This window comes from Leuciscus leuciscus, assembly GCF_965113295.1.
Source record: "Leuciscus leuciscus genome assembly, chromosome: 8".
In the NCBI taxonomy this organism is placed as follows: domain Eukaryota; kingdom Metazoa; phylum Chordata; class Actinopteri; order Cypriniformes; family Leuciscidae; genus Leuciscus; species Leuciscus leuciscus.
Window position 1 is genome coordinate 15,098,452 of NC_138732.1, and position 22,784 is coordinate 15,121,235.

General features: G+C 40.3%; 1 protein-coding gene and 1 long non-coding RNA gene across 5 annotated transcripts in view; both read left to right on the plus strand.

The window, feature by feature from the left end:
* Positions 1 to 21,235, plus strand: part of pcdh19 (protocadherin 19) — a 58,433-nt gene extending 37,198 nt beyond the window's left edge. For all 4 annotated transcript variants that reach the window (XM_082178193.1, XM_082178194.1, XM_082178191.1 and 1 more), the window contains exon 5: positions 18,577 to 21,235. In XM_082178193.1, the coding sequence (XP_082034319.1) occupies positions 18,577 to 19,136 (560 nt within the window). In that variant the 3' untranslated portion in view covers positions 19,137 to 21,235. The remainder of the gene's footprint in view (positions 1 to 18,576) is intronic.
* The window catches only part of LOC309504937, a 414,587-nt gene that overhangs the window by 275,097 nt on the left and 116,706 nt on the right, over positions 1 to 22,784 (plus strand). The gene's annotated exons all lie outside the window — the stretch shown is intronic.

A 22,784-nucleotide genomic window follows, 5' to 3' on the forward strand; every position in this document is an offset into this window, starting at 1 on the left:
TTTTATCATTAGCAAAGCTCTTATCTGCTCATGAGCAAGCAAACATTGAAAATAAAGGATAGAAGATAAGCAAAATGAGCAAGCACTTCAACGTCGCTGTCAACGGTTTTAACCAAAGCCATTAGACGGTGACAAATATCAGATACTACTGTCATTTTGAGGCATGTCTTCTATCATATTATTCTGCAGCAGTTACTGGCCTCTTTACCCAAATGAAAAACAATGCAGTGAACAGACAGCTTTCATTTGAGTCCTTTAAAAGTCTGTAGCCGCAGATGTATCATAGCCTGTTTATAATTATGGAATGAACTGACAATGGACATTACATTATGCAGAAATATAATGGAATTAATCCGCCATTACAATCTCTGTAATTGTAATTGCAACTGTTGGGTTGTGGAAATAAAAATCCATGTCACTTTCTGTTTTTGTTGAAACCATCAACTCACATTATTTAAACATATATGTTTTTAAATAACCATGTTTAACAGCAAAAAACCTAGTGAAAAACTGCATTACCCACTATTCTGCAAAAATAAATTAATAAAATCAATCAAAATTAGGATGAATAGTTTTACATTTCTCCATATTTTATTTTATTTTAATGTCATTCGCGATGCTTCAAGGGATTGTAGTTTCTTCTCCTCATTTAATGTTTCCCTCAAAGTTTGCCGTTTTGTGATTCACCTCGTTGCTTGTTGGTTTGGTTCATGGCTTATAACTACATAACTACATCTGGAGCCAAGGCTACTTAAAATGTGGGCAGGAACTGTTGCACTTTATTATATTGCTAAAGCTGACTTACTGGCTAAATTGGCTCGAAACATTTAAATCTCTCAAACCCAGGATGAGACGGCTTCAGAAATCTCAGGTGGACTGTTTGCCGAAAGTTCTGATAGATTCTCACGTTTAGTGGCTCTTTTACCTTATTTTGTATCATAAAAGGTGCTACACCAGAGTTTGGTGTTAGTGTAAAATATTTTGACAATCATAGATTCCCCAAAAAACAACCTAAGGCTGAATTTCCAGCTAGGAAAAAGACACACTCATTCACCAAGACACTAAGGCATATATAGCAGTTGTAGTGGGAATACCTCTGATCTACCCTTTAACTGTTCTAGCACAGTGAAACAAGTTTAAACTGCAATTGCCAAAGGACATAAACAGAGAGTCTGGATATAAAGACTCTCCTATGTTTCCCCTTTTTGCTTTTGTTTTTATGTTTTTTTTTTTACCCTCATTCTTCCTGGAAACAAACAGAGGCAGGAAGTTGAGGGATAGTAAGCTCCCTCCTGTCTCGTTCCCCAGGCTCCCTAGCAGTGTAAATGTTTATGATTCACGCAGCTCTTTGAAAAGTTAACGTTTGCACCAGGGACACAGTGTTACCTCCGATTTAAAATGGCTCCTCCCCAACTTCTCTTCCATTGTGAGATCTAGTGTGAGAACGGAGGGAAAAAAGCCCTCTTAGGACTACAGTCTCTTAATACACAATACACAAACTTCCTCAGGGGTGCTTCCTTCATAGCCTTTTTATTCTATTACCAGGATCTATGTCTGTTTCCTGCAGTTTGCACTCCTTTTCTTTCAAGAATACGGAAATTTATAGAGGCTTCTATGGCACAAAACATTGCACTTATCGGGAGATGGTGTGTTCTTGACAGGAAAGCGTAGGAGATGGTGCTAATGCTACTGTAGCAGGGCTGTAGTGGTCAAGAGCCAAGACTAATGATTGAATTAGGGCAGAATTACCTACAGTGCTCAGTCGCTGACTGAACCCTTCCCTCTGTGTTTAAAGCCTCCCTGCGTTGAATTATACATCAGTTTACAAGCAAAAGACTCTTGAGAATGATGGTACCTGATAGAAATAGCATATAAACATGAAAAATACTTCTGCATTTACTTTCCACATCCTTTCAAGAGCATTTACGGCCCTGTATGGGCCCAAACAAATCTGTGAATCTCAAGGATTGACTGCTGATTTTGCTTGTTCTAGGCCAGAGGTTTGGTTGAAGGCTATTTGTAGAGTTCCCAGTCCCACCAGACAAAATGACAGTCACCATTAAGCTATTCTTCTCCTCGCTCTTTTTTTTCCCACCCCCAGAGGAGATTGAGGAGCTTTGGCAGCTCAATTTGCAGCTGCTGAGTTCCAGCATGTTCCACTCAGAGTGTCCCCGACCCCGGGAGTCTTTTATTCATCAATTCCTCTGTCCCCACGGGCTTGTATCTCCTCCCATGCCCCAGGATTTCACACTCCCTCCACCACCCAGTGCCCCATCAGTAGACTCTGGCTTCTAATTGATTTTGATGAAATTGATAAAAGAGTTTCCTTTTTTGTCTCCATCACCCCCCATGGACCCCTCACCCATCACAAACTCCTCCTCCTCGGTCACCCTCTCATTCTCTTCAACACGTTACTGGCAAGATCTGTATACGCACGGTACTGCTCAGATTTCCTGCCAGTTTTCCTCATATTAAAATAATTGACAACTATAAATAACAGGGTTTGCACTCCAGTTTCACCCAAAACCTTTAGGTGGGATTTTTTATTTGTATTTTATTTTATTTATTTTTTGCGTGGGGGGGGGGGGGGGGGGGGGGGCCTCTGATCACCTAATGCAAATGCTGACAGATGTCGAAATGAAGACAGGAACAGAGAAAGACAGAGAGAGGACTCCGAGTCAGGTAAGCAGGGAGCAGAGAGCAGGATAAATTATGTCTTTGACAGTCTAGTGCGGTTTTCTCTCGACTCTGAACTAAACTGCAGCCTCAAGGGTGCATCATGACAGCTGACTTCTCTTAAAAACTAATATTAACATTTGAATGAATCAGACATTAAAGTCTCACTGAGTTTCTGCCTGATATGAGACACAGGTATATAAATAAATAAATGGTTATATCATTTGGACTTATTGCATTTAATTACATTTGCATGGCATGTAATTAATGAAAATGTCATGAAAAACATTTTTGCCTTAAAGTGGCTAAGTGCAGTGTTAAATTAGTCAATGAAATTACTGATGAAAATGGTCGTTAATGAAGGGTTTCAATTTTGTCAACAATAATGAAAATGAAATGACAAATGCACATCATGACAATAATTAAAAAATTTCAAGGAAAACGAACTGTTGACAAAAATATGACAAGAAAAAACAACATTAACAATTCAATAAAGATTTTGTAGACAAATCTAGAGAGAATACTATTGTTCAAATATTCCAATCCTACATTTAAATGTAAATGAATAACATTTTTAATTATTTGGTTTAATTTTGCATTTATTATTTTTGTTTACTAAAATTATAGTCTGAGTAAAATGGACTAAAATAATGAATGTCATGATGAAATATTGTCAAAATGTAAAGGATTCTGTATATCCATCAAAAGTAAAAAACTATAAAGACTCAAATATTTTTTTAAGATTCTTAAAAAAAGAACATCGGCTGTGTGTTATGTCATGTCTTAAAAACACAAGCTAGGCAGAGCCCAACAGATTTGAACAGAACGTGATTTTTGGCCTGCTCCATCTATGTGTAAAATAGACTAGCGATTAAAAAAATAGCACAGATAGAGTGCCTGTGTGAACGTCCTCTTAAACGTGCTGTTTACTTTCCTGCATTAAAGCATTTTTCTTTCAATAAGGTGTCAGAGTATTACTGCAAGGTGTTATAGCTTAGCTCTCCAGCGGTTACCTTCACAACATTGTGTACAAATGAGGAAATGAATTGTGTTTTTATTCAGTGCTTTCGCGCAATACTCTGGCAGGTAGGCCTTGAGGTCGTTCTCTTTGAAGGTTTGCCTTCCTCTCAAAAACATGAAAACATCTCAGACAATCACATAACTCTTGATAGCACTGCTCTGCCTTGAACCCCCAATCTCCAAAACCCTTCTTCTGAATACTCGCAACGGGGTTTAATCAGCTCAAGAGGGGGCTTCTTATCTTTCTGCACTTGTTATGGGAAGCTTATTGAACAAATCAGAGGGGGAAAAAAAAGGAGCGGTTCATTATTTCCAGGGTTGGCAATGAGGTTGATGTATCTCATTGTGAACCCTCAGTTGACAGCTCATTTTCCAGACATTCCTAGCTTTGATTCACGGAAGGCGAGAAAGAGAGCGGGACGGTGAGGAAAAGAAGGCTCAGGATTCCATTGCCTATTCAGGACCAATGCTTGCGGCTGTGTGTTAATAATCTCCTCAGAAAACAGGCTGAATCCCAATTGTTTGTTGAACACGTATGTAACTGGGTACAATTCTGCGCAGATAGGAATGCTGAGAGATTGGCCTTGTGCACGACAGAGGAGAAGATTAAGGCAAGGTAATGTGCTGTTTGATAGTCACGGTGAGAAAGAACCGCTGCTCTTCAATCTCAAGTCAATTTGGGAGACTAAAAGGAAGTAGAAATGAAAAAGTGTGCATCAAAGGGTTAATGAGAGAGGGACTGTGCAAAAGGAAAAGCAATGAGTGAGGGTTTTAGCCTGATAGATGGATAGGTCAGCTGAAATGCGGCGCCATGCTGTCTGCAGTGTGCCAAATTGTGCTATCCTGATTGATCTGTTTTTGGAGAGTTGTCTTTAACGACGCTGGATTTCTTTGCCACACACCTTTCATCCTCATGTCCATCTGCTCCGTACACTCCTGGTCCTTCCTGACTTGTGGCCCTTTTCCAAACCCACATCGCTCTCTCTCTCTCTCTCTCTCTCTCTCTCTCTCTCTCTCTCTCTCTCTCTCTCGCAGTCATGAAAATCCACAAGTAACAAAGCCCAGGGGCAAAGCATCCTCTAGGGTGCAGAAGGGAAAATGAAGCTAACCACATCGCTTCCCCAGCTGTGCTCTAACCGGAATGTAACTAATAGTGAGGTGAGACAAAGTCCATCCCAGTAGAAGGCTCTTGGACTGTAATGGGCTCATCGTAACAACTGTTACTGGGGTGCCCGGATCTTAAAGTAAGCATTGCTTGCATCCCGTCCCAAATTCTTTTACCCGGGTGGGATAGAGCAGGGCTCAATAATAAGGATGGCACTGGCCAGCGTCAGAGATTTTTGGGTCAGTTGATGGGATCGTCACTTGTCCCTTCAGGCCAGTGCTGCGCTGTCACCGAAAAGTTTGCATTCACTAATCTTTTACATTCATTTTTATGCCTTGCAGATTTAAACTTTTTTTATGGAGATAAATTACATTGTATACATTTCCAGTTTGTTGCAAATTTTCATTTGTCAAAGGAAAAATACAAAATATAATTACAAATAATATATATATATATAAAAATTAATACATAAAACAGATGTGTAAACATTCCCATTAATGTAATAAAGAAACATTACACAAATAAAAATACATTACTAAATTAAAAATTAACAATTCTTTGTGTTGGGGTCAGTGAATATATGAGCAGGACCAGCAAAAAAAAAAAAAAAAAAAATCCTTATTGTTGAATCCTGTATGGGTCGCGTACATTGCAGATCACATACCGAGAACTAGGAAATTTATCCAATCAGCAGAATCCCATCAGCACCGATCCCAAGCTGAACCAGGCCCTCATCCTCACAGCCACTCTGTTTGACAGTGATTGGATTGGACTGTGTGGCGAGTGCTGCCAAAAAGTGAGCCTTGATCTGTAGGCAGTTGGTTTAATAGATGGCAGGAGGAGATCCTTGCTGGCATGAAGCCCACAGCACCCACAGCAAGTCCGACTCAACTCCATTAACTCCCATTAGAATTGCTCAACTAGCTTCACTAAAACTCGACATTCCTGATTCATGCTTACGGACAAAACTACACGCGCGTACACCGAAATGCTCGCTGATTAAAAGAACGTACTGCCCTCACAAAACACACCCACGCTTATACAAACAGGATAATCTGTTGCACACATTATTTACTTGAGCAAATGTCAATTTTGTATTGCATTTTTTTCTAGAACCGCCGGGGTTCGCTCACTCAAGGAAAGATTACGAATAAACTCTGCCGCGGTAAAGGGAAAAAAAATCGGCTGTCTTCTGACAAGTACATTGTACCCGGCAGTTTTCTGTCCAGAATACAAAGAGACATTTATCACTGCAGCTGGGTAGAAAAGAGAGAGGGGAGTGTGAGCGAGAAAAGAGAGTGGAGAAAAATATACAAGGGAGAACTGGCTGCTCTGTCACTGCGGCAGTGCGAGAATTTCTCTTTTAACCCCCTTCCTATTAATGCAGCATGCATTTGAGTGAATAGAAGCCGTCCTCCATTCCCTTTCCATGCTATATTTCCTGTTTTATCTTTATACAACCCGTTTTGGCATTGCATTTCTCCCGTATTACGACTTCTGAATTGTAACACTAAAATGACGCCTTCTGCTCATCTGAGGTAATTACAGCCATTACGAAAAGGTTAAAACCCTGGGCAGCTGCCCTTTCTGTATCCTGTCACTCTGATGTATATTCATTTGCCCTGGTGTAAACATACATGATCGGCTGAAATGCATACGCAGACCTACCATCAAAGCAATGACTGTGCTGTTGAGTTCACAGGGATGCCTTCATCTTGTCACTGCTTCATCCCTCTGTCCTCACTGCATCCTCACTCACTCCATTGCAGATGATCTCAGTGGGTTAAAATTTAGTTCAGTTTCCTCCTGCATAAAAATGACAAATTATCAGCTATTGATGAAAGATTAAAGACAGGAACTGGTGAGTGAGATCAGTTACGGCCACAAACCCTGGGAGTCTCCCCACTTTGCCCAAAGGCGTTATCTCTGTATAATGTCAGCTTCACAAAGCAGAAAACCTCAGCAACCCTTTTACGTGCAAATATCCTCTTTTCTTTCCCTCAAAGCGGTCAGCTCTCCCCAGAGCTTAAGCAATCGTTTTCCTCAGAGGAAAAAAAGGCAGTGTGGCTTGCATTCTGAGCGTGCCACTGCAACAGACTTTGTTTTCCTACATGCCGCCCCTACGGTCTGTTTTCAAGGCTTCCAAAAAGAGGAGATTGAACTCAATCACTCATCCTCTGGGTAGCCAATTAACCTTCATGGTTTTAGGGCCCTTGCCCCCAACCCCTTAAAAAGGAGTATAAAAAACTAATGGGGGAGGCTGGCTGTTAAGTTTAATGGGAGACAGGGGAGGCCCTCAAAATGGGTTTTTTTAATGATGCTCCCCTGCTCTCATGCACTATCCATTAAAGAGTAGGCTGGAATGGGCCGCTGCACTGCAAGACTAGAGATCAACACAATCAAATGGGCCAAAACATCACAGCGGGGGCTCAGGCCCTTTGTTAAAGGATAATGTGCAATTCTTGCTCATAATTTTTGTCACATTAACATCACAAAAGTTCTAAAAAGGCAGCCCTAATGATGTCTCCGATCCAAGATCTGCGCTGTCACTTACACAATTTGGCATTGGTGATAGATGTCTAATTTAATCTCTGGCCTTTATGGGATCATTAGCTCCCATGTAGAGCTCTTCTCGTGGGCTTTGCTTCTGGTCCTCAAGCAAGACCAGGGGCTATTTTGCTTGAACACCTGTGTTGAACTTCAGTAAGGGTCAGTAAGATTTTTTATGTTTTTGAAAGATGCATCTGTATGCTCGCCAAAAACAGCATTACAAATGTCTTTACTGTCATATGGTTTTGGTCATATAAGTCCCCTACTGGATAAAAATATTGATTTTCTTTAAAAAAAAAATCGTACTGATCCCAAACTTCTGAATGGTAGAGCACATCCACGAAAATAAATAAAAAGAAAAGGAAAAGGAAAATTAGTTCTGCTAGCATAATAGCAGATGTCATGTTAGCAGATGCCACTTGGATTAATATTCTTGAATGAAATTCATACCTTTTTAAGTGTGACTAAGTGTCCTACTACTTTCTGGGGTCACTCTTCATGCCAAACTCAAGCTGCCCACCCCTGCAGTCCAGTTCTGCCCCAGTTGAGCTGGGAATTTTGAAAGAGCACAAAGGGTGACTGGGGACTGCCAGTAAGGCTTCTTAAGACTAGTGGCTTTCTCTGTACTTGGTTTTATTCTTCTGTCATAGATAAGGGCATTTAATGTCACGGCCCCGCATGTGGCCAAGAGTGGGCACCAAGGAAATCCAATTAACTTCAGCCACAGCAGCACTGCCCACATTGTGCCTTTCGCAATCCCACCCCAACCCCTCTTGGCACAACCAGGTGCCTTCCATCGCCAATGACACACTAACTTTCCTTTGACTCCAACTCGAGTCGAACATTAGTCTGTGCTGTTTTTCTTCTTGTTTGCCATCTCAGGGTTTTCACTGAGGAATACGCCCCCACTGCTGAGTCTCAGTGGCGTGACTCATGCTTTTCTTTAAGGTAAGCTTTCGCAGTATATAGATGAGCAATCACAAATGTCCCCTCTCCACCGTCTGGCTGCGATTCAAGGCAAGGTCTGCTGCCATTTCAATTGCAGGATGCAGTGTCGCTCTGCCTGTCAATTTTACTCAGTATTACACCATGTTTTGCAATGGTTGGCCAGAGCTGCTGTTTTGGGGATGTGGGGAGTGAAGAACTCTTGAAATACTAATAAAAAGGGAGACTATAAGTGTCCATAGGGATGTGAGAACAAAACAGGGTGTGGCGTCACTGGTGCGAGGCCAGATGGTTACCGACTTAGAGGTGGCACGGCTATACTGCACCTGGACCTGGATTTCAATGCTGTATATATCTTCTGCGGTACAATAAGCATCAGGTGAGCCAGCAGGGCTCCTCCTCTTGGCTGCTGACTCTTGTCATGCCGGCCAATGATGACTTGATGGAATGCAGTTCTTACATTACAGGTAGCACTTTCCCAACCGTCCCTGTATATGCGTAGGAAAATCAACTCTGAAAAATAAAGACGAATGGAACGTTAACAAGCAGTCAGACTGTGTACAGTCTCTCTGCATTATCTGAAAAGAAAGAATGTGAAAGAAGGAGAGAGGCAGAAGGGGCATGTGGGAAATAATGAGGGAGTTGGTTAAAAGAAAGTAGGAGAAAGAGGCAGACATGGGCATGAAGAAGAGAGTGAGAGACAGAAGAGAAAGACAAAAGAATGAAAGAAAGCGAATGAGATAGGCCAGCTTGAAAAACAAGATAAAACGGAATATAAAACGCATTGCCAAGGTTGACACAGTGAACATGCCTGAATGAGAAGACACACTGCATTAATTATGTAACACAGTCTATGCAAGCAGGCCGCTCACACACGTCTCACAGGGGATGACAGTCTGCAGAAGTCTGCAGATATTAGTATTCGGTTGACACAGTTGGGCCCAGCTGTTGAAGAGAAGACACACTGATTTTATGCACTCGGGTTGCATTGTGTCCAGGTACGTTTCTGTCAGTCTTTGCTTGACAGGAACAGGGCATCGGCTTTATTCCCACTGAATAAAAAATAGCTCAATAGGAGGTAAATGAAGCAATAGCAGTTTGTGGGAAAGGATGTTAAGATTTTTAAGTTGACTCTCCTTTTTGGATTTAAATAGCCACTTCTGCTTTGGTCAATTCATGAATCATTTGGCTTTTGATTAACATATATATTTATAAACACTACCTTTAAAAAGTTTGAGGTTCACTTGAATCCTTTATTCAGCAACGATGCATTGAATTGATCAAAAGTTACAGTGGAGACGTTACAAATGATTTTTATTGAAATAAATGTTATTTCATCATCAAAGAGTTTGCAAAAATTTTAGGCAGCACAACTCTTTTCAACTTTAATTATAAGAAATATTTCTTGAGCACCGAATCAGCATATTAGAATGACTTCTGAATGATCATGTGACACTTAAGACTAATACTAAAGAGTAATGGCTGAAAATTCACATTTGTCACAGGAATAAATTACATTTTAAAACATATTAAAATAGAAAAGTTATTTTAAATTGTAATAATAATAATTTCAATTTTTTTACTGTTACTGTGTTTCTAAATCAAATAAATGTAACCGTGTTGAGAACAATAGACTCCCCCCTCCTCAAACATTTGAAAAGTAAGATAATATATATTGTATATATTGCAATGAATTATTCTTTTTATATTTATCAGCTCAAATGCAAGCAGTAATTGAATGAAGAACTTAAAAGAATGAAGGTCAAGAGACACAGATAAATAGAAGGAAAACTGTACATTCATCCACCCACAAATCTATTTTTGCCACCCCTGCCCTGAAGCAAGTTACATTCTCTAGGCTGGATGCTTTATGAATAGCAAATAAAGCCCTAATAGAAGAATATCTTATAGGCTTGCTTCAAGAAAAGAGGCTGGCCTGCAGATTTCAGAGGAGTTCACCGACTTCGGCAATGTGCTTCTCACAGATGATTTAATTTGCTGCAGCCAATGAGTTTGTGTCCTCCGTTACACCCCCCCCCCCCCCCCCCCCCAAACCCTTAACCCCCAAAGCCCAGCCCGTCCCCTCACAGATGTAATTTACTGTCTGCTTTGTCCCTCTCGCTCTTCTCAGACTCAAGGGTTTCTGAGTAAATTAGCTACATTGCTCGGTCAAGCTTAAACACAGAATACAGCATTTGTAACAGAGTATTTAAAGATGTCCTCCACAAACCAATCATTTTGGAAAAGAAGAGTCGGCTCTTGTGACTGGCTGCCTTAGGGTGCGTGCCTTGGTGGTTGCCAGATCTATGAGTCAGGTTAATTTGGGACTCTGGGGTCGAGACCACTACAATGGCCTTCTCTGTGATTTTCCAGAACTAATAAGCGAATCTGTCATTCCCAAACCCAGAGACATAATATCCTGTTTTCTGTCAGATATCCCCCATGTTTTATAATAGTGGGCTCTAAGAAGTCGCTTCACCCTATATTAGCATGCTATCTACTTCTCAGGCCGTGACACCATCCAGTGGAGAGCTATACGGGTGCAGTGGCTCGGCAACAGGGAGATGACATCGGTTTCTGGTCATCCTCTGGGGATTCTAACCCATTAGTTCAGTTCAACTCCTCATAGTGGCTCTGAAGCGTTCTATAAAATAAAGAGCAGAAAGACAGTAACTGCATCCTTCATAATCAACATTTTAATTTCAATGGTTAAAATAATTCAGATATACTGTTGACAATTATGACTAAACTATTCTTAAGATCCCTTACCCACAAAATGGCTCCAAGACGTCACATGTTAATACTTTCAGCTAAGGATTTAGTCATGGAATTCAGTAGCTTGAAAACTGTGGGCAAGCAGAAAAGCCCAGAGAAAGAAGAAAACAATAAAATTGCAATGACATTAATAATAATTTAGTAACAAATAAATGTAGAGAATTTGACATTTTGACATTATAATGGTTGCATTCTGCTTTATAAAGACTTAAGATCATAAAATGAATCACAAATTATTTTATGGTTTCTCATTTATACATCTAAAAGTGCTCTAATAGTGAATAGAAAATGAAACACTGTCAGCTTATTAGAAAGTACATATTTATATAAATATTTATATTCATTTATTTTTCACTGTATTAATGGGTGTTTAAACATAAACATATATAGCTACCTGCATATTTTAAGGAGGGGGTCTCTTGAAAGCAGGTCATATATTTGGTGGCCCATGGCATTTAAAACTTTTAAAACCCCTGACCTAGTAAATTGCAAATGCTAGAAAGCAATGGATCACAACAGGAGAATATAGCATTATATAAACTGGATTTGTAACAATTATATCGTAGTGCTATTGCAAACAAATAATGCTACTAAACCGTCCCTCACAATAAAGTAAAGAAATATTCTACCTGTGTGAGGCACATGCTCAGCTCATTACCACAGCATCAAGCAGTCCATTTGCTAACCTCCACCCTCCTCTTCTCACACATAAAGCTTTAAAGTGATTCATACAGCATCACAGTGTCTTTTTCCCTCATGTAGTTACACAGCTGCTAAGCAGATACTGTTTGTACCAATCTATATACTGCATTGTTTGTCAGCACCAGTTTAGAAATTCATTCTTTAACTAGGACCAGCCACAGAGGGTCTGATGGGGCGGGAAGAGAGGTGGAAAGACATATTTTGGAGCTGTGCTACTAATTCTCACAAAGGCAGCGGTCAAAAAAAAGAACGATGCAGCAGTAAACCACGGATATAAGTTAAGCTGTCAGTGTGTGTTTGAGATTATAGGAGTGCAGGTGGCTTCACTGAGGAGACTGGCTGTCAGACACACTTACCAGAGCGGGATAGACCAGACCCTGATTTACTTCCTGATAAATTGACTGGTACTAATGTTAAGACACAGAAGCGGGCACAGGGAACCCTTGATTTGCCATCCGTGTGACAGTCCTTAACTAGGCTAAGCAGCAGGTATAATATCCTCAATAATTAATATCCGAGCCAAAGGAAGACGGAGGATGTCAAGGTCACTTTCCTGAAGGAGTCACCGAAATTGAAGGTACAAGACAGAGAAAAGCAGATGTACAGGTGTAATACAGAAACTATTTTTCCAAATGGTGTGAAAGAGGGAGGGAGGAAAAAAAAGAGAAAGACAGGGAGCAAGCAGATGGAGTGAGAATCTTGGAGAGCTGCTCTAGATGGCAAGGTCTCTGCACAGAGTGCCGTCTTCGTGGCTCAGTGACGCATCCTCCTCCACTGTTTGTAAAAACAAGACCATCACACTCCATCTTGTGGTCCCGCAGGGCTGAGGGCTCGCGGCTGATTTATGGTGCACAGACTGAATTGCCTGGCTGGGATGACAGCAGCACTTGGACTCTCCCTTGTGGGAAGCCCCCTGTGTCTGCCTGGCTTGTTGTAGCCTGTGCATGGCAGCTTGCGATAGTGTTAGAGTGGAGACAACATGACCCCCATCCTGGACGGACGTGCTGCAATGTCACCCAGGACCTCCCGGTCACTTCCTGTGCCTCCAGCGAATGACATTTATTTAAGTCTCTCATATAGCCAAATTAACATGAACACACAGTTTAATATGCCACCTATTGCAAAGTGTGGGTCAGCAGAAAGGTCCAGCAATAATAAATAAATAATAAGAGAGATAATAAATAAAAGTAAAATAACAAAATATAATAATAATAATGTAAACATTATTACGGTTTCATTCTGCTTTCTAACGACTGGCAAGAAATCATTAAATTAATCACAAATGTATTATTTATTATTAAATAATAAATAATGTGCCATTGCCAAGTGCTTGTCCCACAAAGGTCCAGAGGTAATACATAAAATATAAATAAATAAGAGAAATAATAAATAAAAATAAGACAGGGACAAAAATAAGACAATAAAATAGCCATAATTATAATAATGATTAATAATAGTACATAGTCACCTATTAAATAATAATAATAATAGTAAACAAGATACATAATTTAACATTACTGTTTCGTTTAGCTTTATAAACACTAGTGGGAAATCATGAAATTAAACACAAATTTATAATTATCAGAATAATAAAAAAGAATGTGCAAAAGTGAGCGCCACAACCAATGTCTGCCCTCTCACTCCAGTACATTATTACTCACAGGAGTCGGCTGTAGCTGAATCGTTTCATCAGTCTACACAGAACAACAATAGAGAGAGACAAACAAGAAGAAAAATGAGTTTTTGTGGCAGAATGCATCTAAATATGATTTATATGATCATTATGCTCAAAACCGCAGCAAAACATGCTCAGGTTTAATATAGTTAATCTTTAAACCGATGCATCATGTTGCTCAGAATAGTTTGATTTATTAGGAACGTCTTGCTTGTTTCTTTGGCTGTTTCACCTTGTTCCTCAAAGAAATGACATTCATTCCCCAAGCCTGTAAATCCAAAGTGACTGAATAGTGTCACTGTGAAAACTGCAGAGCCCTGTGGTTGCAATTTCTTCCCCAGTCGAGTGTTTGAGAGTGTATGAGCATGCCCACTTTCCCCTTACATACTCCCTGAGCCCAAGCCTATTTAAACAGGTACATTAGCTGCATTTTCTCTGGCCCTCTCTCGCATTACATCAACAATGCAGACCTCCAGCGCTCGTACACGGATTTTTGGAGAGAAAAGAAAGTGTGTTTTCCAAGAAGGAGCATAATAGCTTCCAAACAAGATGAAAGTCTGGCAGTGACACAAAAGATGTTCAGAATTTTTTTCCAGATTAAAAGCCATTCCTTTTGTTTTGGGTATGCGAAACTCAGCCCACCCACAAATTTAGCTCATTTAGCCATGTTTAAGATAACAGACATTTTAAATGGATGAAAATCCCTTTTTAGGTAGCAGTGTTGTGCAAAGTTCTGATTTCAGAATCTATCAATCTATCTATCTATCTATCTATCTATCTATCTATCTATCTATCTATCTATCTATCTATCTATCTATCTATCTATCCATCTATCCATCCATCCATCCATCCATCCATCCATCCATCCATCCATCCATCCATCCATCCATCCATCCATCCATCTTGTCTTTCTGTATTTATGCATCCTGTTTGCTACATCAATTCAAACTCATGAACCGAATTGGTATTTAGAAGATATACCATATTCAATTCTGAATGGAGCACAACCTGTTTATTGGTAGAGAACAAAGCAAAATCTTTTAGCTATGATGTCTACCTTCAAATCCACTGTGACCTCTGACCTGCCGGAGCTGGGGTTTCATGAACGAGTTAAGGTTCTCTCTAGCCTCATTATGGGACAGAGTTCTTCTCTCATGAAGTAAACTGATGCCGTTCTTCTACAAGCTGACAGCAGTGGTGGGTTCTTATCACAAGAGCCTTTGCATTACAAGTGGACTATTTATTATTCTTCAGCTTTGCAGAATGCAGATAGCGGTACAAAACAGTCCCAAACACCTTGTGCATTCTTTCATCCTCTCAGTGCAAAAATTAAATCCTAATATTTCCGATACTCAGCACTGCTGTGGGACTCTCATCCCCGTGATTTATTTTTATTTTTTATAAACTCTGTGCTTTACTTACAAATGTGGAAGAGTAAGAAAATATAGATGCTTCCGCCTCCAGCAAGAGCCAAGCCCATAATTAGGCTTTAAATCCTAGACAGCAAATGTTCCTTCTGACATAGTGCTCTGGACTGTATTTTAAGTCTTTTCCCGGAACTGATTGGCAAGCGTATTTTCCTGATGACTTTCAATAGACATTCTCTGTAGGAGGGCCGTCTCCCTTTTACTGCTCTCTTCTGCACAACTCAAAGATCAGCTGCATTGAAGCTTTAATTGCTTCACTTGTTGGCATTATATTTCTATCTCTCGTAGGGCAAAAAAAGATAGGAAGAGATTCTTGTTTTGTCAGGGGTTGACAGGCTGTCATGTCTTACTGCAATTTGTTTTGTGGTTAGCGTAGATCTTTGAGAGAAACATCTGTGAGTTTTGTGGATAAACCACTGACAGGATGTGAGAGAGCTGTTAATGGCGTTCTGCTTTCACAGTGATGTAATTTACAAGAGAATCGCTCCATGGGGGTCCCCTTAAAGGACAGAGGCTGAAAAAGATGACAACATTCAATGAATGGACGTGTCCCTACTGTCATAAGGAAGGGGAATTGGAAAATGCACTCTATTTTTGTGTGTGGCCCATTCAAGAGGTGAACACGATTTGAATCTTGTTAAAGTGCCTCCTATTGATCCACAGGATGCAGATAAATCCATGTTTCTGTAGAAAAGCAGATTCTTATGAAACGAAAGGAAGAATTCTGGGTAGGCAGATTGCGGCGTGGCAGGTGTGGTGTCCTCGGCACTCGCTCGCTGTATATGTGGATAATGGTGAGACTCACCCTTGTTGCTATGGTGATAACATTGACTTTTGGTGATGAAAAGCCCTTTCAAGATGTGGACTTGTGTGTGTGTTCACAGGGCTTGGTAATTATGGGCTAAATTTGAGCCACTTGAGATACCGTAGTCGATCCAGAGCTTTACTTTCCAATTTATTTTTTACTTTTTCAATTTAATTTCTCCATTCTCCCTGCTGCTCGGCTGAGTTTTAGTATGAGGAAGCATGCGTGTGTGACGGTCTGTGTGTGAATGGTGCGACTATATATGTGGGTCAAATCTCTAATAATACACCGAGATACAGATACACAAGCACACAGGAGCTTTTATCTTCTCACACGTGTTGCAGGGTATCTGAAGTGTCTCCAGACTTAAGTTAGTAATCTGTCAATCTCATTAGATCACATTTTAAGGGTGACAGTTTTGGCTGTGGAGATCTTGGAAAGTAACGCTCCAATCTTTAAATATTGATTCAGGCCCCAAAGCTGTGTTGTCCCTCAGAGTCCTGAAAGAGCAGAAAAGCAGATAATTAGTGATTTTAATTGGATGATCCGTCAAGCTCAGAGTTTCAGATGTAAATGTGTGAATCCTTCCAACAATCTCTCGCTGTCACCGAGGGCTACAAGTATGTAGCAAGGTCTCAACCCTTGGGCTGATTTACCAATAAGAAAGCTGACCAAATGTGTCAACAAACATCTGTGTGGAATATTATCAACAATAACAGGTGTTCTCTGGCTTTACAATTACTGCAAACTCTATATCAACATTAATCAATATGACTTTGGAATGTAATGCTTAAGGCATACTCATATATTGGTACCATATCAGTTATTTATTGATAGCAGAGATTTTTAAAACATTTATCAGTTTTGTTCTACACACACACACACACACACACACACACACACACACACACACACATGAATATTATAAATTATAATGCTATTATAAAAAAAAATTTTTATGTATAAATATTGTGGTGCAATCAGAATAAAGATTCAAATAAGCATTTGGATGCCTAAATAAACTAGTTTTAATATCAGTAATTTGGTTATCAGCGATCTAAAAATAATTAGTATTTTCTCTACTGGCCAGAATTAACAGTGCATCCCTAATTACGCTCTTTATTATTATTATAAGTGAGCGGTGCATGTGGAAACAGCAATCTGAGAATGTGATTTTGTTATGCAAATACCATTTGTGTGTATTAGCAAACATTTAAGCAAAGAGAGTGCCCTTGTCGTGCTTGTCTATCCAGATGGCCAATAATGAAATATGTATGGAGTCAAAAGGACTCACGCAGAAAGCTGTTTTGGGCTGACTGCTAATAAAAAGAGAGCTGCCTTGATTATCACAGATGCATCTCTTTTAAATAAAAGGGAATTGAAAGAGGCAGACAGCTCCTCAACTTGAGCGAGAGAGAGCTTGGCTTTTTTTGTAGTTATAATGATACAAAAAGCAGCTTGAAAGCACTTCCCTCCAACACAACAAAGGACAGATCTGTTGTAATACTGGCTCAGACAAATCTTTTTTTTTATATATATTTTTTTTTATTCCACAACAGCTTTAAAACATCATTACATATTAATAACTGCCAGCTAGATGACAGAGACAGAGCACAATGTTCAGCATTTAACAATGAGGCTACTTTGCCAGTGTCCCTCACTGTGAAATCTGTGATTGCACTGTCTAAACCCTCCTTTCATCAAGCCTGGCAACAGTGTGAAACAATTACTCACAAGATGGGGATCCACTTTTGATTTAACAATGCACCCTTTAATTGGTTTATTAAAAGGCCCTCAAAAGTTCTAGCATTAAAACTTGTTGAAGAAATAGTGCCAGCTTACATTAAAATGGAGCGGGGCTCTTCAGCGTGCCAGAGTCTTTTTTTCCCCTTTTCCAGCTCTGACATGTGCTAGAAAGATGAAAGCCCCAAAACAAACCATGCCTGAAATCCATGAAAGAAACCCCAAATAAGCAGAATCTGTGCAAACAGCACAGTTTAGACCAGGGGTTGCCAAACATTTCCATTCCAGGACCCGCCTAGACAAGCATCTATCTCAAGATGCACCAAAATACTTTTAAGTGAACTATGGGGGTTAAAAAATAAACCCATGACAACAAAGTACTGTTTATGTGAATAATCCATCATACACGCCACTGGTTCACGTTTGGAGCATTAGATTAGATGAAATATGTCCATAGCATTTTGAAACACGCTCGCTCTGGTCTGGATATGAACTGTGATCTGCGCTGCGAGTGTTAAACTCGTTGGGGTGTTTAGCGCAGAAAAAGCTCTCATGTTCGTTCTGTGTGTACATGTAAAATGCTTTTTACAGACATATTTTTCTTGTGTTGGTAGGTAGCCAAATGCACATAGGGGAACGCAAAGAACACACTCTTACAACCATGTCTCTTAAAGATAACAGCGCTAAGTTGAACAGATGAACAGACCTGAAACAGCCTTTTGTGACAATTGAATTCTCTGGTGTAATGCGAACGAGTTTCGTTAATAATGTGCACCAAGCAGCTTAATAATGAAATGAGCCCCTCTGAGACACAGAAAACATTGTTTTTACAAGTTGCACGCCAACGCTTCACTATATAACACGCAACTAGCACAAATACTTATACAATTAAATCACAGCATTTAGGAAATGTAAATCATAAGCAATATCGCGATTTCTATTTAATGTTGGTATATCGTGCAGCCCTAGACTAAACTGCTTTTGTGTGTGTGTGTGTGTGTGTGTGTGTGTGTGTGTGTGTGTGTGTGTGTGTGTGTGTGTCATTTACTGAAACACAAATTTAGCTGCAGCCAAGTGATTGCATGCAGTTTTAAAAGCCCTGGTTTAGACAACAAAACTAACTCCTCCTCTCTTTCTCTCTCTTTTTGTGCAGATCAGTCAGAGGGGTTCCACTGCCAAGACGAATGTCGTATCCTTGGCCACTCGGATCGCTGCTGGATGCCCCGGGTGCCGATGCCAGCGAAAGTGAAGTCTCCTGAACACGGCCGCAATGTCATCGCTCTGTCCATCGAGGCCACAACCGTGGACGTACCTCATTACGAGGACTGTGGCACCACTAAAAGGACTTTTGCCACCTTTGGCAAAGATGGGCCGGACGAGGAGCGGGCTGAACAGAGGGGCAGGCGGCAAACGGCAGAGCCGGCCGTCTGCAGCCCCAAGACCAACGGCACAGTTCGCGAGGCCGGAAATGGCAGAGAGGCCGTTAGCCCCATCACCTCCCCAGTGCACCTGAAGAGCCCCCAGTCCAAACCACCCTCCGCTTACAACACACTGAAATGCCGGGACGTAGAGCGCATAGCCAACCACAGCCTGCTGCGGCAGCCGGAGGGGAAGGACAGTGAGCCGGCTATGCGGGAGATCAACACACTCTTGCAGGACGGCCGTGAGAAGGAGTCCCCCGGCAGCAAGCGGCTGAAGGACATCGTGCTTTAACCGGCTCCCACGTGTACACAGAACGCATACGCTACTACGAGTGTGTGCCGACGTGTGCGTGTGTGTATATTTGTGTGCTTTTGCGAGCGTTAAGCCGAACGGGCCTGGGGAAAGAAGGGTGAGACACATGTGCAGCACAATGTATTCTCCAGAGACCGAACAAACTAAGTTGAAAATGTGTCTGCGAGCTCAGACTGTCATCGTGGCTTGGTAGTAACAACAATGCTTGTACGTTCGTCGCAATCGTCTATCTGCAGTGGACAGGCTGGTTACTGTGTGCTGCGTGACACGCTCCACCCTGCCCTCACGTCTTGCCCTTAGAGGAGAAAGACCTTCCAGGGCACCGCCAGTGACACCTGAGTAAAGTCATGCCTTGTAGACTCGAAAGAGACTTCTAACTTTCTTCTAATGCCTTCTTTGGTATGCAGTTTTTGCTTCAGCTGCCAAACCGCTCACTGTTCCCGAAGAGGACGTGGGTCTCTCTGACGCTACAGATTAGCGAGACTCTTCCCATATGACATAAGCCGTCCACAATTGCGGGAGAGCGCACAGGAACACTTCCTCAGATTTCATTTCATTTCAGTGGCTTCTCACTGGTCTGATAAGACAACCCTTCTCTGTTTCCCTCAAGATATTCCAATGTCAGCAAACCATGAGGTCATTACACTGCTTATTTTTTATCTCTGATGGAGCTAAATGAACTTGCGCTATCAGCTCAAGCTCACCGAAAAACTGGAATAGGGAGAGACCGATCCCCCAGACTTACAGCCACATATATATATATATATATATATATATATATATATATATATATATATATATATATGGACAAAAACAAGAAAAAAAAAGATAAGACTTGTTGCTTTTGAAATCTCCTGTGCCCTTTCCTGATTGTAGCCAGTGGAGCGCAGTTTACTAGAACTTCGTGCTCTGGTCTTGTACTTTTTTGGATTTTGACTATGGGGCTAGGATAGAAGGGGTCGTCACTTACGTCTTGCTATGTGGAACTCTGTTTAGGGTTTAATACTATCATTTTTAATAATCTGTTGTTATGTGACAATCCCTTTAATGTTTTGTTGCGAAAGTAAAAAAAAATTAAAATAAACATTGGTGTTCAACTAAAGCTACAGTAGCGTTTGTACACAAAGACAAAAAGGAAAAAAAAACAACATATATGCCAAAATATATTTTATAAATAATTTAAAATGTATAATGAGAATATTTAATGCTGTGTAGTTATTTTATCAGTAAGTTATACTTGAAATTAACTGGCTTTTTTCTTTATTTGTCCCCTTTTTATTGACTTTGTTATTTCTTCTTTTATCCTTTTTTTTTTTACATTTTCAATTGATCTTGAATTTTTGTTGACTGTGTTACCCCTGGCAACTGTTGATTGCAGTCTACCTTGTTGTAAAAGAGTTTCTTATTGGTCAGTTTTCGTGCCATCAAGTTTCTGTGTGGGCAAAAAAAAAAAAGACAAAAGACAAAAAAAAAAAAAAAAAAAAATCAACACCAACAGTTGTGTGTCAGTACAATGAGCTTAGAGTGAGATAGCAAAAGAAACCAAAAAATTGCAGCAAACATTAAACTTTCAAGATAACAGGTTGTTGTTTAATCTTAATACTCAAGTAAGGGTAAGAGTAAAACTACCATTTTGAGTCACTGGAAGTGGTTCCACTCATTTCTGAAGTGTTTGAGAGGCGCTAAATGGAAGTAAGTTCCATGTAAAGCAAACCTAGATGCTCTGAGACAGACTTGCTTTGCTATCTATCATCGAGTACAGCCCTCCATTTTTCCAGATCATTTAAGAACGCTGTACCAAGCCCAAACAAACAAGTTTGTTTTACTGCAGGAGAAAAAAACACCTGATTTGGTGGAATTACCATAGCGGCGGACGGAGAGAAATTGCAAAATCAGTTTCTTTGCAATATTCTTTTTATAATGTGGAAAGTACAAACAGCAGCAATGTGTGAAAAAGATATAGATCTAGTAGCTGAATGTTTTTGCTGGTCTCACCAAACAGCTTCTGGCAACATGAAAAACAGAATTATCACTGAATGTATACTGCAGCTTATTATTAAACTATTAAATGTTCTCCACTTTGTCTCCTTGTCTAAATTCATCAGTTCTGCATGTTTCCATCACACTCTTTTTAATTTGCCATCAAATGGCTCATAATGGAATAGATCCGTCTCGACTGGAGAGGAAAAGAGTGAGACGGCATTGTTGAAAAGTAATGAGCGCAACCCGAGTTCAGCATACAGCAATTATCCTTTCTTAAGCGATCCTTTGTCTTGCCATAATTCATTAAAATCTATAATGTGATATGAATATCTACTGTTAATTTTCCCCGAAAGTAAAATGCTAATGCGTGTGGCAATGGCGGCTGCTGTGATGACAATCAAATGAAAATTAGTTTTCGCTGAGGTCCAATCTGAATGCTTCCCTGCAAAATCATTCTGCAACATCCTTTTTAGATATCCTGATTCTGACTAATTGCAAAAATTACAAACGACAGCAGAAAATACACCTAATGCTGCCAAACAAAGCAGCCGTTTGAGAATCATCCAACTGAGGAGTGTCAATTTCAAATCGGTGGTCGTTCTAATTTGCTGAAGTGGATGATGCACGCAATTCTGGCCAAGTACATCACTACTTGGATTCATACCCAGTGCAATGCTATGCTACTTATCTGTCAAAATAAAATCTGACAAAAGACAAAATGACAGAGAAAGGGGCTCATCGTTACAAATTTTAAGCAGGACCTGGACCACACAATTCAAACATGCATTGGACTGACTGCACTGCCCTGTATTATGTTGTTTTAATGGGTGTTCAGAAGTAGGGTCGCTAATAGGACACTACACTTCTACACATCTAATTCAAAAAGGCTTGTAGTCCCCATCATTAGTACTGCAAACAAACTCGGTGTAATGACCAACAAATGAGTTCTTCCTCTGACTACTAAATCTGTTCCAATCGCAGCGCACACTGCTCTGAGCTACAAATGAATTATAAGACATGCCCAAATGAGCCTCGTCACCTCATGTTTAATTACTCTAGATTCCTGTTGGTCAGGGTGAATTCATCCTATTATACAGAGATTTATCTCAAAGGTTACCGGGACACACATCCTATTAATGTCCTATTAATGTTTCAATTATCATTTTGCCAAATGGTAGGAGGGGGAATCAGAGAACAATTTAAATGATTTATTCCTGACACCGACAAGCAAAGCAATAAAAGTGGGAGGAGGGGAAGGGGAAGGGGGGGAGGGGGTGTGCCACTCTTTTTTCACCAATACAAAACAGTTTGTACCTTATTTCTTTGAATAGGCCCCTCAATCAGTTCCAGCCATCTCCATTCTTGAATTGACCTCATTCTATCAAAGGACTGCAGCTGCTCCAGCAGCGGGGAAAGGGCTCATTGTGACCCACTGTTCATTCAGGCCAACCTCTGGGACCAGGTCTGTATCCCGTGCCCACCAAGCAATGGCTGGAGGGCAAACTGAAATTTCTTGAGAATTTTTATTTATTTTTTTGCAAATATTTGTCTTTAACATTTAAATTTACAAGACTAAAAGTTTTTTTTTCTTTTTTTTCATTATTTATGTTTAAAAAAGTATATAAAAAACCAACTGCTGTGCTT